Consider the following 21,122-nt stretch of genomic DNA (forward strand, 5'->3'; position numbering starts at 1 on the left):
AGGCCCCCGGACTTCACTTCTGCTGAAGTGTGGCTCTTTCTTCCTGGGCTGAGCTCAGAATAGTGGAGGGAAGTGTTACCCTTGTGGGTAGTGGGAAGTGGAGGGAAGAGACTCAGAAGAAAAGGTATTCAGAAAGCTGCACACTCTTTTCATAAAAAGCTCCTAGCTCCTGAAAGGCACTCAGGGAAGCTTATCTTTTTAAAATTTATTCAGAAATATTGCAGCAACAGCAGAAAACAAGTAGCTCAGTGTAGGCGTTCTGAGATTTTGAGCAAGTGCTAAATCCACTATCTCAGCAGAGTTGGTTCCTGAATGAACTGGTTCTGGAAGGAGTCAGCCTGGGAGGGGGGAGTTGTCAGGTAGCACTGACAGCTGTCTGCTCTGGGCTGCAGCTCTGAATTCACCCTGCGTGAATTCAGTGGGAGCAGCTCTGGGCGTGAGAGCATCTTCCTCCTGGATCCTTAACCTGAGTCTTTGGGTTTCCTCGCATGGGGATTTTATCAGTAAATGAATGCTGGCTCTGTTACATTACAGAGGGGAAGGCTGGCATGAGGCCTTCTTGCGAGTTTCTAACCAGTAACTGGGGCTTGGACTTCAAAGGCCACAGTGGTTTTCGTTCATTGCCAGCTCAGCCCTTGTAAAGGTGAGAATTTTTATAGCAGATGCTATGTTTTAAAAGTCAATATTTAATTTAAAAAAAAAAGGTAGGGGATACCTCTAGACGTTTTTGTTTGTTGTCTGCTAGTATGAAAACTGATAACTAAGATTCCAGGAAGCCATTTGGAAAATGGTGAGTTCAGCTCTCCATTCTAAGTAGATCATGAATGACAACCGTAGCAGGCGTTGCTAGTGGCATGATCATCTTGGTCATCCAATAAAGTTGTCGTTTAAAGTATTAAAAAGCAGACTCCTTTTAGCTAAGGAGAACCATGGCGCAGCCTTAGAGTGGAGTGCCTCTTTCAAGAACTGAGCAGGATAAGAGACAGCGTGCATGGGAAATATGCAGCAACGTCACACTCTCACTAAAGTTGGTTATGATGGTCAGGCCTTGTGCCCTCCTAGCCTTCCTAGAGTCGCTGAAGTGAGGGCCTAGCCGTGGGAGTATCCTGTTGTCCCAGACCCAGCCCAAAAAAGGATACAGCTGGAAGGAAGATGCCAGCTTTTACCACTGCTGTGATGAAACCCACTCACTGCTGCTAGGAAGCGAGGACGCGTTTTAGGAAGGACCTTCTCGGAGTTCTCACTCCCATTCCTTGGAAGGCACAAAGGTTATCTGAACTCAGGTAAACAAAATCAGTCATCAGTTCGGCTGCATGCTTACACCAAGCCCAACAACCAGCGGCGTTGGTTTCTGTCACTGGCTCATCTTGGCCACTGACGATACATTCCCATCCTGTAATGTTGGGGTGCAGATGCACCGCCTGATCCTGTGACACTGGAGTTAGGCCCTGGGTGCTCCCTCACCCAGGATCAACGGGAGCTGGCATACCAGACAGAGAGTCATTGCTGCCAGACCCTGGGTTTAGGAGGTAAAGGTGACAGCCAGTGCATTTTGCATTAGCTCATCACTTGAAGTTTGTTGAGATGTCTCAATCATGGGACTGCCTCCTTGGCTCCTGAATAGACTTCACCACGTTCGTTAACATGAATATGTCAAAGCAGGGATGAGCAGGTGAAACTAGCACAGCCACAAATACCTCAAGGACTCCTGCTTTGGAGCTGCCAGATTAGCAGGCCTGGCTCACCTGTCTGGAGGTTCTTTGTGTGTGGTTCATCAATGTGTGTGACGGTAACGAGGAAGCTGTGACTCAAACAAATAGAACTTCAACCTGGGAAAATGTTCCTGTTTCATGTATATTTAAGCCAAGTGTCTTCATGCTGTCAAGATGCTCTTAGGTGGAAAGCTGACGACCTGTTTGCCTTGGGAAGGGCTGTTTTGCTCTCAGAGCTGCTGAGGCCCTAAAGAGATGGTGTGATAATTGATTATGAATCTTTTCCCCCATGATTGAGCCACACACCTTCAGAATTTCGTGGCCTGAATATTACCTCTTAATTTGCTTCTGAACCATCAAGCGAAATGGATGATTTGTTTCAGGGTATAAAGATTACGTGTGAGTCTCTGCTTTTTAAAAGAAGCATCTTGAGGTTTTTCTATTCCCATTTTGCCCCCTAGATGGCACATTGCAAGTATAAGTTAAATGCATTGTAATACATTGTGGTTAAAGCACAGAAAACTCCATCCCTTCACCAGAATATTATGGACAATTATGCAGACAGTTCAAGCCAAAAAAATAAAAGAGAAAGAGAGAGAGATACATTTTACCTGAATTAACCAGACCATCAAGTCAGGATGAGTTAGTGGCCTATCATGCTCTGATGCCAGTGACAATGTACTCACACGGTTTAATGAGGTGCTCTCATCTGGGACATAAAGGGAAGACGGAACCAGGTGTGTCAAGGCAGTGATGGAGATAATGGTGATGTTTTCCCAAATGTTCCTCTAACTCTCCAAGGGGATTTCGTTTTGTGATCATTAATGGGACAACTTCTGAATATTTGCCAATGAAAAGCTAAAGATCCATTCACTGTCCAAAATGTCCTGGATGCACCGTTTCTAATCGTTCTCCATGCAGAAAGTTGGATAATGTTACTTGTTTAGCTAGAATAACACTCAGTATTATTTGCAACGCTCTCCATACACACTGCAGCATCCAGAGAACCACATTCTTAGGGTTTCTTTGGAGGGCAGCAGTGGTCGTTTATCATCAAGATGCCAGACAATCGTGAACCTCACCAAGTAGTAAACATTAGTAAGTGGGAGGATCATTTCCATTTCATTTGGATATTGAAATTAGAGAGTAAGACATACAAGTTTTGCTACGAATATGTGCCATAAGTGTAAATATATGCCTATATGCAAACACATTTATGGAACACGAAAAGCCAAAGTCTTTTTCTCCTTTACTTGCTCACCTTTAGCTGAGGTCCAGGTTCCCTTTCCTCCCATACGTCTGATCCTATGGAGACAGCTGGTCCTGCTGAATTGGCTATTTGTTTTAGACAGGGTTGGAGGCCTCTGCAGCTGTTCCTGGCCCAATCCCTAACCTGCACCAGAGGGCTTGGCAGGCGCACAGGCTTATGCTTTGAAGTGCGAGAGCCCTGCTCTGTGCAGTTCTCCGGCCACCTGTTCTCATGCATGGTGTTCTTCTTCCCCACTTTAACTTGCTTCAGCTTCTTGTACTGACATCCCAGGATTGGCTCATCCATTTTGTCCTTCGATATCTATGCGCCTGGGTGATCTTTTTTCCCTTTCTTTTGGTCACCTTCATTTTTCTTTCCTCAGCGGCTCCTGCTAGCTCTTCCACCCCTGTTCCATTGTCTCATCCAGATAGTGAGTATCTTTTTCTTCATCCATCTCCCTGCAGGTTGCTTTCCACCAGCCTCAGTGGGTCTGCTTAATGTTATCTCCTTCACCAGGTGATCATTCAACTCTGTTGGTGGAAGACAGCGCCGGGTTTTAGAGAAGCAAATGAAAGGAGAAATAAGCACAGGGCCTCTCAGATTCCTGGGAAGCAGCACTCCCCGAATGGGATGCAAGTGAAAAGCGTTGCTCTGGACAGAAATGCCTGCAGGCAGGCTGCTTGAGGCCGCAGCAGCGCAGCCTTGTCCTCAGGATTTTTAGTGGGCCAGACCAAAGCTGATATTTGGAGAAGCCAAAGGAATTTGCCGAGGCACATACCTATTCCGCAGGGTCGTAAGAAATGCTCTGGGTGTTGTGTGTTTGCCCTTCTTTTTAATTGGCACAGTTGGATTCAGACGTTGAAATTAGATAGCGAGGCCTGCAGCTTTTGCTTTCTCCATAAATGCATACATTTCTCATAAATATTTGTGGGGAAATCAACAGTGTCTGCTTGCAGATGTGTCTGGCAATAGCACTTGGGCAAGTTTTTAACCCTTCACACTGAGCCTTGTTTTTCTCCTCCACGAAATAGGGTGAGTAGTCGCCCTCCTCCCCCGCTCCCATCCCCCCAAAACCCAGCAAACATTATAGCATTTCTCAAGCTGTGTTTGCCCTCCCAGAGCAGTGCCACTGAGTCTCACGGTGACATCCCCTGGTCAGTCTCAGGCTTCGTCATCCTGACTGAGCCTCGCTCATTTACCATCTCATTCCATTTGGCTGCCTGTCCTTTTGTTTCCTGAGTCCTCGGGAGTCCAGAGAGCCCCAGGCCTGCCACGATTTGGAGTTTTGAACCTAGCTTTCTGGGGGAAGGAGCAAAGTGAGACCGCAGCTGAGTGAGGCCAGTGTGTCATGCCAACATGTGGTCAGAGCAGCAGACGGTGGCGAGGCTGGCGTGCTCCCTCAGTCCATCAGAAGCCCCTGCACTTTGAGTGCAGCCTCAGGAGGCAACTGGAGCCCCGAGCTCAGGAGCCCTCTGCTGCATCTATATAACTCAGAAACAGGCACAACACCCAGCACAGTGCTTCCAGGCAGTGGACTGTAGCAGCAGGAGCTCAGGCTTGGGAACCAGGCAGCCCTGGGTTCCAGTCTCAGCTCCACTACTTCTGTATACAGCTCCACGACCTTGAATGAGTCGCTCAGCCTCCCCGAACCTCAGATTTCTTATTTCTCAAATGAAGGATAGATTCTACCTGCTTTCTAGGTGTTTTTGAAACTGAACCATTAAACACAAAAAGCACAAAACAGTGCCCAGCACATAATAGCTGGGATTCTTGGTAAGAATAAATGAGTGATGTCATTATTTGCTGCAGGAGAGTAATTTGTCAGCAAATCTCTGATAATCTCTTTAAAATTTCTGTATTTATATTGATAAATCAGGGAAGAAGGGAGTGAGAGAATGTCTCCTTCACTATCTCTCTTTTCTTTATGATAATGCCTTAAAAGTACATATACATTTATTTATGAATTTCTCTCCGTTCTCTCCTTCACCTTTCTGTGCCCTTTCTGTCTGTCATGTTTCCATAGCAACCTGGCCTTTTCCTGCTCTTACAACCACAGAACCATCTAGTGAGTACAGAGCTGAGCTGCTCTTGGCCAGATTGCCGCTTGTTGCAGAGCTGACTTCTGGGTCCCAGCGCTGCCTGGGGTTTTCTCTTGTATTAAAAGCAATAGTTGTGAATGCATGGAGCCTCCTCGCCTGGTGTGGTTTCCTGAGCATGCTGTCCACCTGGCTGAGAGAGCAGCCCCAGCGTCACCAAAAGAACTAGGGTGGTTATTTGAAGACTACTATGTGCACAGAGGCAGCCTTTCCAAATTTACTCTCAAGTTAAAAATAGAAAAGGCTTAGAGAAATGCTGAGGAGACAAAAGAACAGAATCTCTTCCCAGCTTTTGTTGTCTCCCCTCTGAAATACGTACGCACACACACACACACACACGCTCACACATGCACACTAATACAGAAGTAGCTGAACGACTGAGAACACGGGAAAGAATAGGAAAAAATGGCTGCTTGGGGAAAGGTAGAGGGTCATACAAAGTAGGAAGGAGTGGCTTCTTCCTGACAGCATGCCCTCCTTTGTCTCACTGGCCGCGTCATGGAGCAGGCATGCAGACAGAGCACACGTGGGAAGCAGAGGTATTTCCAATCCTTAAAAGCCTCCTCCTCAGGGTAGAAAAATAAGGCCGGAAAAAGCCTAACCAGGCTCTCTCCAGTTTGTCTGCTGAGTCCAGATGAAAGTTCTGGCATTCATCTCCTGATGATAGAGTCAGGGCCAGACTGTATCATCTTTTCTACTGTGGAAACATCACACTTCATCACAAGGGTAACACATTCCAAGCTAGTCTTTATAATGCTCTAATGAAGTGAGCTTGTGTGTCGTGGCCTTAAATCCCCTGACAAGTCAACTGTGTGTGTATGTTTACAGTGTGTGTCCACAGCTGTGTGGGAGTTTTAGATTTTATAGCATTTTGGAGTACACAGAAAAAATAACACCCATCCCCAGGGCCGGCCCAGTAGCATAGTGGTTAAGTTCATGCACTCAGCTTTGGGGGCCCAGGGTTCACAAGTTCACATCCCAGGCGGAACCTATGTACTGCTCATCAAGCCATGCTGTGGTGGCATCCCGCATACAAAATAGAGGCAGATTGGCACAGATGTTAGCTCAGGGACAATCTTCCTCAGCAAGAAAAGAAATAATAATAATAAAATTGTGTTCCTTTGAGCGGTAGTCAGGATGAGCAGGCAGAAAGCAGGTATGCGAAGTACAGCTCCTGCTCCCAGGGCCAGGGTTTCTGATACATAATTGAACAGAGAAGAAAAGACTTTCCACGTTCTGCGTGCTGTGTGAAATGGTTCTTTTCTCTACTGCAGAGCATAGCTAAGGGTCTGCTTTCTTGGTGTTCTCTGTGTGTGTGTGTGTGTGTGTGTGTGTGTGCTGCAATGAATTTTAATTCCTGATGCTTTTGAGGTTTCATTTTGTCAGCAGAGCCGAGCGGGTGACAATGAACTGTGCTCACATGGATTTAATGTGGATGTTGGGTTTTCTTGCATTTGGAAAAGGAATGCAACAAACAGTACCCTTTCTTCTAACAGCCATGCTCCTGTCCTTTCCAGCTTGGGTGCAGTGTGTGTGCCAAGCGTAGTAGGAGAAGGCTGCATCATGCACTTGCACAAATCGTGTCCTGTTTACGGTGTCTCACTGTAGGTTGGTCTTCTCTGCAAGTAAAACACAGTCTTGGGTCCAGATTTTTCCCTAAGGAGGAATTAGGTGTTTCACCCTTGACGTATGTTTAATTTTTAAACATCAGACATTTCTGCCCACAGATAAAATGCTTAGTAGTGCCGTCCAAAGAGAAGAAAGTTTGAGTCTGTTTTATTTTGAACAACTTGACTACTGACCCAAATTGTAGGTCTCAGTGGATACTGGGATAAAGGAAAGACGGTCACAGTTGGGCAGCCCCTTGTATTTAGCCTGAGCACTTTCCTCAACAGCAAGGCAAAATGTAGGAACTGTGAATTGCAGTGGAAATAATAGCCAAGCAGCTATAAGCATATGAAAAATCGATCCTCTGTCAGTCAGTAGGGTTGAAAATAAATAATGTCTCCTCTTTTCACTTGTGTGTGTCTATTTTGATCCATTTATAATTATGAATGAATGAAGCTATCCTAAATAAAAATCAAAGGAGAAACTGCTCAGTTGTATATAGTCCCTGCAGGGCACCCTTGGTTGGAATGTGCCAGAACCTGTATAATGTCAAATAATAAAAAGCATACGTTCTGTCAGCTCACAGTGGCAAGGGAATAGGTAACTTGGTTAAAGAGGTTCTCTCGAATTGTTTTTAAACAGTCCTGTGCTTTGGGCAGAAATGTATCCCCACCTCCCTTCTTTGTCTTTCTTCTCTCTTAGCCTCAACTGGCAATAGCCAAAACTTCCCTCCTTTGGCCTGTGAAGGCTGAGGCTGGAAACCCAGAATGCCTTTTAACGAGGCAAGGTCAATCCAGCAAATTTGGAATGTAAATGCAGCATAGGAACAAAAAGAAATGTAGATAAATCCAAAGAAGAAAACTGGTTTTTTTTTTCATCGTAAAAATCAAATTCGTGTCTTATCGGTGTAGCCACACATCTAAAGAGAGAGCTGTATCCACTAATGCCCAAGCCTTAGTTTAATGTCGGATTCTCAGCTCGTTGGGCCGTGGGTTCAGTTTCTACTGTTTATTGTTGACTGAGCCGGTGTCTCAACCTCCAGAGGGAACCTAGTCCCTTTGTGCACTGGCCTCTTCCTTCGTTTGTGTCTCCACCGGGGTATCTCACTGGGGACTCCAGGATAATGTGGGCAGATGAATAGGGAAGCGAGGAAAGATCCCCAGGGCTCCTTCTCTGGCCCGCATCCACCAAGCTCATGCAGCCCATGCCCCCTCTCCTTGTTGCACCAAAGGAAACATGAAATGACTTTTCTTGATGTGACGTAATATTTTATTCTTACAGGGCACAGAGTCTACGCCTTAAAACTCTTGCAACTTTTCCTTCATGACCGGTATTCTCTTTCATCGCGCTTGTTTCCCAAGGATGCCGAGACATTTCTGGAATCTGTGAATAGTAACTTGCTTTTTTCTTTTCGTTCAACAGTCTCCTGGAATGACTTTGACATCTGGGTCCTGACAGAAACACCTCCCTATTTCAAAACAAGTTTACGTGCTCCTTGCTGTGGTATTAATGTGCAGTGTTGCAGCCGTATCTAATGCTTATTGGTGTTGTTAACCAGTTGCTCTTTCTGATTTATTATTCTTCTATTTCCGGGCAGTTTTACTGTCCTCCCAATGTTTCCTATATATGCTGCTAATTTAATTTGATTTCTCCTTTTATTTAGTCTGTGATTTGGTTGTTGATTTTTCTCCCTGCCCATTGTTTACATCAGTTTTTAATTTTTTTGTATTTTCCATGTGACCTCCTCCACTTTCCTTTCAACCAATCATGTGCGTGCGTATCATGTGACTTTGTCATGTGGCTTGCATGGTGCTGATGATGTCGTCCACGCTGATGAACAGAAGGTAAAACTCTTTGTTCTGATTAGTGCAATAAATCTGGGACCACAGCCTGGCACCTAGGGCCCGCTCATTTCTTCCTGTCTCAGATTGCCTAAGCGAAACCATTTGAGAGGTTTTCTCTTGCTCTCAATTCACCACCAGAATTCATCATTCTTTGCAGCCCTGACATGACAATTTGATACCATGAAAGCCTTTGGTTTAATATTCTGCTTCAAGAAAGTTGGCCACGCAAACTGCTGTCTACAGTAAAAGCCACTTTCGCCACAACACAACACAGTTTGCAAACTTGAATTTTTACCAGATAATTCATAAAAATTATTTCCCAGAAAGCAGTTTTGTAAGTTAGCTTTACAGCATTGTTGTTTAACTTTTTCCCGTAGTTCTAAAAGCCGCAGTTGCTCTAAAATGAGTCGATTTCGGTGAAAATCTATCTGTTTACAACATTGAAATGTATCAATTGCGAAGGTTGTATTTGCTCAAAACCAGTGAGAATGCTTCAAAAGGTTCATGCCAATCGAGGACCTTCTGAAATGACATGTAAGACTTTGGATTTAGAGCAGTTTGGCTGTGGTTGCTGAGGTGTCACTTTTCCAGAGTGACCCTCCCCCAGACAGAGGGGAAAGAAAATCAAAGCAAAAGTCACTTGGCAATTACCACGACTGGAGATCTCCCTGGAATCAAGAAGCTTATGACTGACCCTTGCAGCAAAGGAAATAAAATTATAGCCTAATTAAGCGCATAGCAGTGACAAAATAATTAGTTAATATGGCGACTGTCACAACCTTGTGCAAACATTTCTCGCTTCCCATAAAGAGAAAAGGAAGCCTCTGCTCACAGCGTCCCCCAGTAAAATCAAACACCTCTTCAGAACCTGCCCCGGGAGTCATATGCATCCCTTTCTCTTCTAACTGAAAATGTTTACTTCAATGTTTACACCCTGAGACACGTAGAGGCTGCATTGATCACGAAAGCAGAACTAACACCAGTAACCGCCCTGGGTGCCCGTGCATGCAAGGGCTCCCCCGGTTGACCTCACTTCTCTGAGAACTGATGGGCGACATCCACGCAAACAAAACCATCCACAGCTCGTCTCGCATGTTCTTGTTCCTGGTCTGTCCTTTTGTTTCGTGCTCCCCACGTGTATGAGCCTCGTGAATGTTCCCTTTCGCTCGCCCTCCCCATTGGTCACTTCTCAGGACTTCTGGGTGCGGCCACTGTGCCCCAGTCTAGTCCCATTTACAACCAGACTCCTGGACAGAAGCTTAGATCAGAGCTGCCCTCGTTTCCGAAAAGATGTTTGCTATTGACGTTGTATGAAATAAAGTAGAAATATCCCGCAAGCAGGGGAACATCTGAGTGCTAGGAATTTTGACCTGCCTTAAAAGACTGTCTTAATCTGTGAGTCTTAAGGCAGAGAATATTGGGAGCTGAAAACTTTCTAAACCCCAAGCCCCACCCAAAATATTGTGGTTTTGTTATTTCCCTAAGAGGGACCAGGCTCTTTCAGGCTTGTGGTGACTGCTGGGAGGGTGATATTCTGGGCAAAGGCCTGAACTTTCCCCTGGAAATGTTAAGCATGAGCAGATGTTAGGTTGAAACCCGTTAGTTTCTTTTTTAAAAACAAATTTGTTCATTTCTGTGCAATGCTGTAAGTCAGAATGAAGCAAAGTGCAGTGTTATCAAGGTAGAAACGAATTCACACCTCGAAGGAGAGCTCTCTCCCAGACATTTCAAGCAAGGCAAGAAAGGTTGGAAGATGCTTCCTGCAGTTGCCCTGGAAGCATACCTGAGCTGTGGTCTTGGCTGTCGGAGAAAAATCTGGCCAGTACTAAAAAAATCGCTGAGAGCCGATGGAATTCCTAAGCATGACTACCCCCTCAACAAACTGCTATCCTGTCTGTGACAGACCCTCTCCTGCCATTGGCAAAGGGACAGGCAGAGGACTTGTTATTCAGATAAGCAGCAAGCAGCAGGAATTGTCCTTTCATAATAAAATTTAAGGGTATGGAGAATTCAGAACAAATAGAATTTACAAGGGAGAGAAATAAGAGCTTCGTTAAGGAGAGTTATTTCCTGCCTCCCTTCTCTGGCTGTTAGTAAAGGTTTAAGGTGAGTTAGGCCTAAACGAGGAAGGTTTAAGTGAGCAAGGAGTCTTCCTCCTGGCAGTGGGTCATACACCCACAGTTGATGAGATCCAGTGTCCCTGTCCACCACCACCTCCTCCCCAAAATTACCCGGGATGCGCTTAACACATGCTCATGTTCCATGCGCCTGACGTTCCCGTCCACAGCGTTTGCTCAGTCCAGCAGTACTGATTCAGAAGAAGAAGGGAGGCGAAGACAGACATTGAGCACCACGCCCCAGGGTCACGTGGCTCCCCAGCCTACAGAGCTTTGCATATAGGGATTCACGACAGGGAAGCTCAGGCACGTGTCCCAGGAGTGCAGGAGTGGGTTCGCTGTGGCCAGCTAAAATGCCCCCCGTTGCAAAAGTTATTTCTGATAGCATGGCATCCGGTAACTGCAGGGCCTGCTTCCTCCACTGGCTCCAAAAGCTATTGAGGACTCTGTGCAAATGGGACTCCCCTGCCCCCTCCCCACGAGCAGCATGTGTGTGATGAGAAGCCCCCTGCACCCCCCTGTCAGCGTGTTGCATGTTTGAGCATGACTCCCTCCCCACCCATTCATAATGATCTTTTTTTCTTTAGCTACTGACACTGACTCGTGCTAGGACATGCTGATTCTGATGAACTAAACTCTTTAACACCCACTCTTCCTCCTTAGATTGAAAACATCACTAACCACCCCTTCCACTCCTTCCTTTATTTTTTACAGCTGTGTGTCTGGATTGCCACAGTCTCTGGCAGGTCGACATAGTCTTGCACCAGGGGCTCTGTTCTAATTGCCTTTATTCCTAAGGATTCCTTGCACTGGTGGTTCCCAGGGTAGAGAGCTAGCTTGAAAAGGCTGAAGAGTGAGGCAGTGGTGTGTATCAGCCCGAAGCCTGTGGGCAGGGATCGGGGCCTTTGGAAAGTGCCCATTTCCCTAGGGTTTACCAGGATGAGGGCTGAAACCTCCCAGAAGCCTCATACTTCTTAATAAGTAATCTAACGTCCATGAAATAATGTTGAAGATGTGCGCAAACCCCCATTGTGGCCTTGGAGGCAGGAGCTGAGTTAATTGTTGGTGATAGCAGTTATTTCTGTCATAACTTCCTCAGCCTGGATCAGCCCCATAACCACAAGCCATACCTTTGTGGTCGTATTTTCTTTTTAGGATGATGAAACAAAGATAATTGATCAATTAATCTGTTGATGTTTTCATGACACCCACGAGAAGGGAATTGGTGTTTTTGTGGTTCAGTCTGTCAGAGTTCATTTGTTGCTGTTTAATTTGTGCTCCATGCTCCCATTTGCCCTCCCCACCCCACCCCCCGCACACAGTCACCTTCATGATTCCTGAGAAAACTGATGCTGGAGACGATTTTTGGACTAGATGCCTCTGTGAGCTTGGCCGCAGAGAGCTGAGCATCCTTCTCTGTAAAAGCCATGCCATACCTGCTCATTCTGTACCCCAGCATTCCCTGGAGCCAGAGACTAGGATGGCCAAGAGTCAGGGGGCACCAGCACAAGCAAATCCTTAACAATTAAGAGAAAAGCGTTCAGGAGATAAAAGAACACTTTACTCCAAAGGCCTGATGCGGGGGAGCTGTGCTTAAGACAAATTGACTGTCATCCGTGCACTGTCGGCTGCTCTTGCGACTGTCCAAAAACCATCTCAGAACAGAATAGCATGTAGGTTGCCAAAGGAGGCATCAGGGAGATTTTGAGGGTCCAAGAATGGATGCAGCATAAATCACATTAGTTTGTTTGACGTCCAGGGCGAAGAGCTTGGTCTCAGGAAGGCAAGTTTGTGGTCTAATAACTCTAAATCCTAATTCCCTTAAGTTGTTTGCTGAGCCTCTAAGGACCGGTCAAACTTCAAACCTTTGATGTAATTTTGAATGTTCCTGAGTTTGAAAAATCAAATAGACTTCATATTTGAACAGCTAAATCATACATTTTGGACTGTTTCAAACAAATAATAGAAAGAAATATACAAGTTTCAAATTGCTTATGAGAAATAATCAATAAACGGGAACAGGAATTAGGATAAACCAATGAACAGCACCTTTAATGCCAGACAATCTTATGTGACAGCAAATGTAAAAGGCTCTAATGCAGGCCTTCCATCCATAATCGGTTTACACTCAGATGCCCGAGACTCTGTGTGGATCCCTAAGGGAGAGAAAGCAAAGTGGATGAAGATGGACCCAGGTCAAGCCTGTCTCAGGATGCCCATCGGCACCTCAGTGCATCATTCAGAATGCAGACTCTGGGTCCTTGGGCTTTTTTGAGTGAGATGTAGAATATTGTTTTCCTTCTAAAATTCACAATTGTTGTCCCAACACCCTGGGCTTGCTTTAACTTTTGTTGTGAAATTCAGATATCCAGCAGTAGTTTTCTGATCCCAGGGTTTCGGGTGACGGGGGGAAACACATGATGCCGACTTCAATGTTAGGGCCCAGTAGCACAATAATTACAAAGAAGAACCTACGATGTGCATGGCCAGAAATACACATTTCAATTATGGTTTCCCAGGGGAATTTATAGGGCCTGCCTATATTTCTGGCTATATGTGGTCTCTATGGTACATTCTTTTTCCTTGCATCCGTGATTTACATTCTTCTAGAAAAATAGCAGAACTGCCTAATATTTCATAGTTGTTACTGGGAAGGTTTATTTTTTAGAGTACTGTTTTGGTCTTTACGTCAAATATTTTGGGGGCGAAATTTGACTTCATAGCTGAAGCTAAACTCAGAGGGTATAATTAACCCCAGGGGTTTTCCTGGAGCAACTGCCGATTGCTGCTGAATCACAAACCAACATTTACCAATAATTACAATATTGGTTTTGTGAAAATTACCCGTAATGATTTCAATCAGAGCAGCCATCTCAGAGCGGAGTGCACATTGGGACCCTCTGAATCATTTCCTTCCTAATGTGCTCAGCAAAGCAGTGAGCCCCTGGAATGCCAAGGCCCCATTTCTTTGGTGTCAGCCCCTCCCTCGTCAGGCGTGGCTGGAGCCTTCTTTTTGCAGAGAGCTTAAGAAATAGTTTCTTTAACCCCATTTCTAGTCTTTAAAACAGTTGGCCGACAGTAAACATTTGAGGATGAATAACACAATTGATTAAACAAATATTGCACCTTCTACATCTCTGTGTACTTACAGTCAGTTCCATAGCCACAAAGTTGATCAGAATCCTTATGATGTTAGTTGAATATGATCTTTCTTTACAAATACCGTCGTAGGTTATACTGTCATAGGAAGGGTTGTGTTTCTGTACGAGGACCCCACCATTTTTTTAAAAGAATTGATCATAACTGTTTTCATTTGGCAAACAAAACCATGCCTTATTCACCTTTGAAACTCCAATACCTAATCGATTACCTGGTATCTAGTAGGTACTCAATATACATTTGTTGAATAAATCATATTTAAAGCACTCAAAAAGGTACACCTGAATATTATATGACATAAAATGCTCTGAATTCTGTAAGAAAATAATACACACCTATCAGAGTAACATGATCATCAAGTAGATAAAATGATAGCAATTATAGTGTTCGAACTTTGGTAAATGTTAGAACTATGTGCTATCAATAGTACAGTTTTTAGTGGTTTCTCTGTGATTCCAATTATATTTTTTCTGAAACATATGCAAAGACAGGAGCGTGCCCTCATCAGGGCTGTTGGTTTCTGCAGGGACTCCCTGGAGAGATTTTTGTTCATATGTCTTTGAAGAGACTTTTCAAAGATGAGAGTTTTCTCAAAAAAAGTTTTGAGATAACTGTTTAAAAATTGTAAAAAAAAAAACCCAAAAATGAACAACTCTGTGCCTTAGAGATATGGAATTGTTGATCTTGGGCTCCATCTCCCTAAAATTGTCTGGACATCCTATATTTTGTGTTCTGTCTTTTTACAGTGTCATGAAAATAGCCAGGGTGAGCTTGATGGTCCATCCTAGCGCAGTGACTGTCACTGTGTCTTAGTGATGGCAGAGTGAGAAGGAGCCGTAGAGAGCACCCGATGGTCCAGTGCCCATATTTTGCAAATGTGGAGACTGAGGCAGTGACCTGTGCAAGGCAACAGACCCTCTGGGCTCTCCTGCAGCATCCTTAGTGCTCAGTTTTAAAGGGATCTTCACAAACATGAGAGAGAGCACCTCTTCTAAATAGATACTTCCCAAAGCAGAATTCCGTGTTTTGCAGTACCGATTCAGCCTTGGAAACCCACGCTGCTCACATCTGAGAGGAAGTAATAAGGAAGGTGCAGCCAGAGCAGCCGCAGTGGATTCATCTCTATTTCCCTTCCAAAGAGGTCTTGGGGGGAAGGACTGGGTCCTTGCCTGGTGGGTGTGTTGGGAGGGCCACTGACGCCAACTCCTTCCCTCCTTCTTAAGGCAAATAGACCGTCCATCACAGAGTCAGTGTTGCAGTTCTAAATACAGAAAGTTATAATGATTAAAATCCACCTCCGTTGAGTCTAGAGTCATCCACCATCTCGTTTTGCCTGGGACTAACTTTCCAGTGTAGGACTTGCAGTGCTAACACCTGGGAAGTCCCCGTCTAAGCAGCATGAGTTGGTCACCCTAATTCAGTCAGGGATCAGCATTTGTAAAGTCCTTCTGCACGCCTCCTTCCATCTGTTCAGCATGGTGAATCTACACAAACCGCCCTACTCTATAATACGCTGCACGTGCACTTCCTTTTTAGCGCTTGATATTTATAACGATATAAGACATAATGGAATTATTGTCTAAGACCTAGAACAGTCCAAAAGAGCTCAAAAAAACGTGCATGCCTTGACATTATCTAAACCAAATTTCTAAATATTTTCCACTAAATAGTTGGGGCCAGTAGCTAGAGAGTGGTGTAAAAACAGGACAAGTTTTTGCCGGAAGCCCATTTATCTTCTTGTTCTGGTTTTTCTTTTTCCTTAATTACTGATTGAAGAAAACAAATCACAAGCACAACTTGTCCTAAATACTGTATCCCTCAGACGTTAAGATTATGCATCCTCCCTGTTGCAGCGTTTGTGTGTCCCCATTACCGCTACTTCTCAAACCTAAAGGTGCACACGGATCACCTTGGGATCTTGTTACAAGAGCCTGTGTTTCTGACGAGCTCCCCGGTGATGTGCCGCTGCCGGCCCAGGCTGAGGAGCAGGACCCTCCATTAGCTTTCTTTCTCTGGTTCTTCCTTGTCTCGAAGGGAGAAGCAAGACCCTCGGGCCGTTGTTAGGTTCCCAAAGTAGCTGAATGAGGAGGGCAGACCGGACTGGCTTTGCCAGCAGCCTTCTCATAAGTGGCCGGAGGTACACCTCCAGTGATAAGGTCCAAAACCTAGTGACCACCTTTCCTGGCTCTTCTGTCACATGTCCGTGATTCTGTCTTTTAGAGAACGAGCCAAGACTATCCACCCAGGAGGTAACTGTTGCATAGGCTCTCTGAATTTTCTGTCTGCGGTCATGAAATAGATCCAGATCCTCACAGGAAGTGCAAGATTCCCGAGAGGTTTAAATCTTCACTTTAACTTTTTATATCAGATCATAGCTTTTATCCCACCTCGTGGCTTTCGGCATGTGCTCATGAAATAGTTTCTCCTAAAGTCAATCAGTACCTTGCTCACCGAAGAACCATCCCAGCCTCACAGTTTGTCAAACACACGCTCGCTTTCCTTTCTGACCTTGGATCCACCGTGCTCCAAGCTGGGCACGTACAGCAAATAAAAAGAAACATCAACGTTTTTTCCATTAAGAAATACTAAAGACATTTTTTTTCCCTTCTCTTCTCACAAAGAAAAAGACTGTCACGATTGCTACTATCAGACAAGGTGCCCAGGGTTATCACTCAGGCAGTGGAGCTGTCAATGCAGGATACTTGCAGGACACTTGCCTATGGCAAATGGGGCTTTATTTAGTCACTGGAAACTTGTTATTTTTTTTAGTGAATCTAAGTAATAAAATTTAACTCACGAAAAACTGGTCACAAGAATGCAGCATCATCCGTCCGCCCTCCGTTAGGCATCAGCCCCCGGACCCTCGGTATAAATCATATATCCAGGGAAGAAACTCAGCCGCTTTGAAAAATTATTTTATGGGTGTAAGTTTTCTCCTTAAACACTTACATTTTCCCATATTTCAGGCTATTCCTCAAGATATATCATGTTCATAAAAGTTAAATCTGCAGTTGTAAGAGCAGCTAAAAGGAAATGCAAGCACCAGCGAGAGACAGAAAAAAGCCTATTTCTAAAATAGTAAAAGGACTGTGCTCACAGGGAGAGTGTTGCCCAGAACATTCCAGAAAGGGTCTCTCTGTTTGGGCCAAGTCTGAGGCATCCTACTGGAATTTGTAGTTGTATATTTATTGCTTTTTAACCATTTGAATTTCTGAGAAAGCCAGAAAAGGGTCCAGCCCCACCCCATCACTACATCCCATTCTGACGGATTGGATTTTCGTTCTGTGGATGAAAATGTCATGTGAATTAACTGGCTGTTTCAGGGGAACCCAGCGCACCTAAGCTCGAAGGGCAGATGGGAGAGGACGGAAACTCAATTAAGGTGAACCTGATCAAGCAGGACGACGGCGGCTCCCCCATCAGACACTATCTGGTCAAGTACCGAGCGGTGAGTGGCGTCCTCCCCCAGTCCTCGCCCCATGCCCTGCAACCCTCGCACCCACCTTGATGGGGCAACAACAGGCAAAGCCCAGGCTGGGCAGGAGCAAGACAGTCGCCTTGTGCCTTGCAGGTGGCTCATGGGCCCTGGTCAGGGTTTTAAATCCCAAGGCAGCTGTCAGGCCATGTCCACCTTGGGACCATTTTAAAACCTCTAAAATGATCATGGTGGTGACAGACTCAAACCATGCTTGATTTTTCTGCTTCTTGAACATTTCTACAAAGTTATTTTGCCATTACCCGGTACTTTTTGCAAATAATGCACTGATATCTAATAATGACTATCTTTGATAAAGTGTGTTTTACGGGCCAGGCATTGTGATCACATGCATTTTTCCCCACAAGAACCCTATGAAGTTGGTCTTAGGAGTATCCCCACTTTACAGAGGAAGTACCTTGAGTTTACGCAGCCAATAACTGCCTGACCTCACATAGCTGGGGGAGCAGAGTTTGAATCCGGGTCTGTCTGACTGAAGACACTGGGCTCTCAGCCCCTGCCCCAAGCTGCTCTAAGATCCTAAAGCATGCCAGAAGCATGCCAGTTCCCTCACCTGCTCTTCACCCCTCCTGAGCTGTTCTAACCCTGCAACAATGAATTTGGCCCTATGCCTTTTCTTCCTGGTTTGCTCACCACCCATCTAAGATTTCTGTCATTCCACCTTTCATTCCCAACCCCCCAAATTGAGAATCACTCTCTCCTTTTTTGGTTTTAGAATGACACTTGGCCATTGCCAAGCACTATCAATTGCTGAGAGATTTAGAGGCAGTGTCTGAGCACTGGGAATAGCCTCTTGCTAGGGTTTCTTATCAGTAGAAAATAGTGAACCGGAGAGCAGTTTTCTTTCTTCCAGTAGCCCCCAAGATAGGCTTTCTCCAGGAAGCTGACTTCCTCCCTCTCTCCCTTTTGATCAGCCACCATCAAAGTGCTAGGTGAGCCCTTACCTGGTTAGGCTTAAGGAGATTCCATACAGCAGAGTCCTACGGGGCACGCTGCTCAGCAGGTGTGTCATTCCACTCTGGCCTTTCCTACTTAATTGTGAGGCCAGACATGAGCCTGCTATGGAGGGAGAACCTCAGTTGACTTCTCTAAGGGCCAGCCCAGAGGCATCGCTGTGTGAAAGGAGGAAGATGCAAGGGCTGGGCAGGTGGCCCGCATAGCCCACTGGAAGTGGGTGGCATGCAGAGAGGGATGCCTCTGGCCGTTGATACGCTGATGTGGCCCAGACAGACATGGGATCCAATTCCACCTTTACCACTTACCAGCATGGGACCTGAATAGATTGCCCAATCTTCTAAGACCTCCATTCTCCGTCTGTAAAATAGCTTGTCAAATGATTGTAAAGATTAGTCATAATATATGCAAATAACTTGAAATGTTCCTGACACTTGGAAACCTATATCCATGGTAATTATAATAATTCTGCTGAGAAGCCAGCTAGGGCTGGAAATCCCTCCTGTGCAAGGCCACCTCAGATGTCAGTTTTCCAGAAGTTTTCCTATGCCGGGCAGGTCTGCATTAAAAAGACAGCTGGCCAGGCCGGCCCTGTGGCCAAGTGGTTAAGTTCATGCACTCCACTTCGGCGGCCCAGGGTTTCACTGGTTCAGATCCCCAGTGCAGACATGGCACTGCTCATCAGGCCACGCTGAGGCAGCATCCCACATAGCACAACCAGAGGCACTCACAACTAGAATATACAACTATGTACCGGGGGGCTTTGGGGAGAAGAAGAAGGAAAAAAAATAGAAAGACAGCTGTCACAAGACACTGAGATGTGTTAGATTTCAACAGCCTTAACTGTTCTGTCTCTTCCACTTCAAAAACTGAATGTTCGCTAGATATTATTATTATATATTATTAATTTGTTACATAACCTAATGTTAGTTTTATTAAATAGTTGCTTTATATTCTGGTTGTCTCTTTTGTAATGATGTTTGCCAAGGAAAGAAGCCTTTCAGAGAAAGAAGGGAAAAGAGAGCTGAATTTCGTAGTTTTAAATTAAAACAGGGCCACATGGTGACACAGGCAGGCTAACTTATAGCATGGCCTGGCTTCCTGGTTAGACTCTGAGGAAACTGACTTTCCCCTTCTAGCATTTCTCCACAATAATCACGGCCATGACGTGAGCGCTGTCACATTCCTAAAGGCATGTCTTTGGCTGGTGCAAATCATTTTGCATAAGAAGGTGGCTGGCTTTATAGTAATAGAACTCTTCCTCCAGCCTCACCATGGGCTAGCCACCATCCAGGTGACATTGTCAGCATGTTCTGCTCTTCAGAGCAGCAGCCCATCATCCAGTAAAGATTTGTCAAGCCTTCTTGTGTGCCCAGCATACACCTCTCCTATGGCTTGTGAGAAGACCAAAGATTGTGAAGAGATGGGCTGTGCAATTATGAAACCATCTGAAGATTTCTCAGGAAGTCTTCAAACCTCCTTCCGCAACTGTTGAGTTAGGGAAGTGGTCACCTAACATTGAAAATTCCACCCAGAGCAAACTCATTGGCAAATGTGTAGGATGTAACTGGAAAGAACATTCAATGAGCAAAAGGGGGCACCTGTAAGTCCTGCTTCATGCCTGAATTAGGCACAGGGTGGAGCTCTGCCAAGGGGAGTGTACCATTCCCTGTGGGCATTCTGAGCATCCAACATTGGACCTGACAGCAGAATTTACACCCGAGATGCCACCAGCCCCAGTCGTAGAAACCAGGTTACACTGCATGCAATAGAAAAATCCAGTTCAGTTCAACAGATGTTTGCTGAGTTCCCTGCTATGAAAAAGAAAGATCACAGCTCAGGGCCCAGATGCACTTGGCTCCCACCTCGACTCCCCGTGTGACTTTAGGAAGTCACCTGCCCTCTCTGTCTTCCCCATCATCAGGTTTAGTAAGGGCCTGACAACACCACTCGTAGGCTTGTTGTAGGGATACAGTGAGAAAATGTGGAAAGCCTTTAGTCCAGTGCCTCATCAGTGCTCAATAAATGCTAGTTTTTATTTTTCATAAAAGTGGAATCCATGCAGTGTCCCTGTGGCAGAGAGGTGAGTCACACCCCTGAGTGTGAGCACCACTCTGAAGTAGGACAAGAAACATTGCTGTTTTATTACTCTTCCAGGGCGTCCTTGTGTTATTTGCCTGGCATTCCAGAGTGTAGCTTGGGGGACGCAGGTTGGCGCTTGAGTCCCTGCATGTCCTCAAGATGATAGGACAGGACATTGAAGGGTTGACCCCATGCCACACTGGCATCTGCCGCCATTTCTCTCTGCAAACATGCAAGGTTGATCTCCTGACCTGCGTAGTCCTTAGGGTTTTTCAGGCTGGCAAAGAATAAAGACCATGTCCCGTCATTGGTTTTTAGTTTTATTCTTTTGCACCAGTAGTTATTGACTCCCTTAAGTTCTTACTGTTAGCTTGTCTTAGCAGCATTTTCATCTAAAGTTTCCTGGTGTCTCATGTCCTTCTTGCCGATTTCTCCCAGAAGCCGTCCTCCGAGTGGAAACCAGAGATCAGGCTTCCATCTGGCAGTGACCACGTCATGCTCAAGTCCCTGGACTGGAATGCTGAGTATGAGGTCTACGTGGTGGCTGAGAACCAACAGGGAAAGTCCAAGGCGGCTCATTTTGTGTTCAGGACCTCGGCCCAGCCCACGGCCATCCCAGGTATGAGCGCCTCTGCTTTCTGTGAGTTTCCCGCTTTGAATTAATGCACAGTGCTGCACCTCCTAATGTGCCTGAACAACCCCTGACAACTTGCTTGCTTACAGCCATCCTCATGATTGGTTGCCCATGCAAAGCTTAGTTTTGCTTTGTACCTATTTGTGCAGTAGGTTGAGATGTACTGGACCC

General features: G+C 45.4%; 1 protein-coding gene across 21 annotated transcripts in view; it reads left to right on the forward strand.

Moving 5' to 3' along the window:
• Nucleotides 1-21,122, forward strand: part of NCAM1 (neural cell adhesion molecule 1) — a 310,590-nt gene that overhangs the window by 271,370 nt on the left and 18,098 nt on the right. For 13 of the 21 annotated variants that reach the window (XM_070272768.1, XM_070272775.1, XM_070272769.1 and 10 more), the window contains 2 exons: nucleotides 17,109-17,233; nucleotides 20,759-20,936. In XM_070272768.1, the coding sequence (XP_070128869.1) occupies nucleotides 17,109-17,233; nucleotides 20,759-20,936 (303 nt within the window). Of the gene's footprint in view, nucleotides 1-17,108; nucleotides 17,234-20,755; nucleotides 20,937-21,122 lie in introns of all 21 variants that reach the window. The other 8 variants (XM_070272772.1, XM_005611569.4, XM_070272777.1 and 5 more) reach the window with 1 other exon arrangement.

The sequence above is a fragment of the Equus caballus genome, chromosome 7, assembly GCF_041296265.1.
Source record: "Equus caballus isolate H_3958 breed thoroughbred chromosome 7, TB-T2T, whole genome shotgun sequence".
NCBI lineage: Eukaryota > Metazoa > Chordata > Mammalia > Perissodactyla > Equidae > Equus > Equus caballus.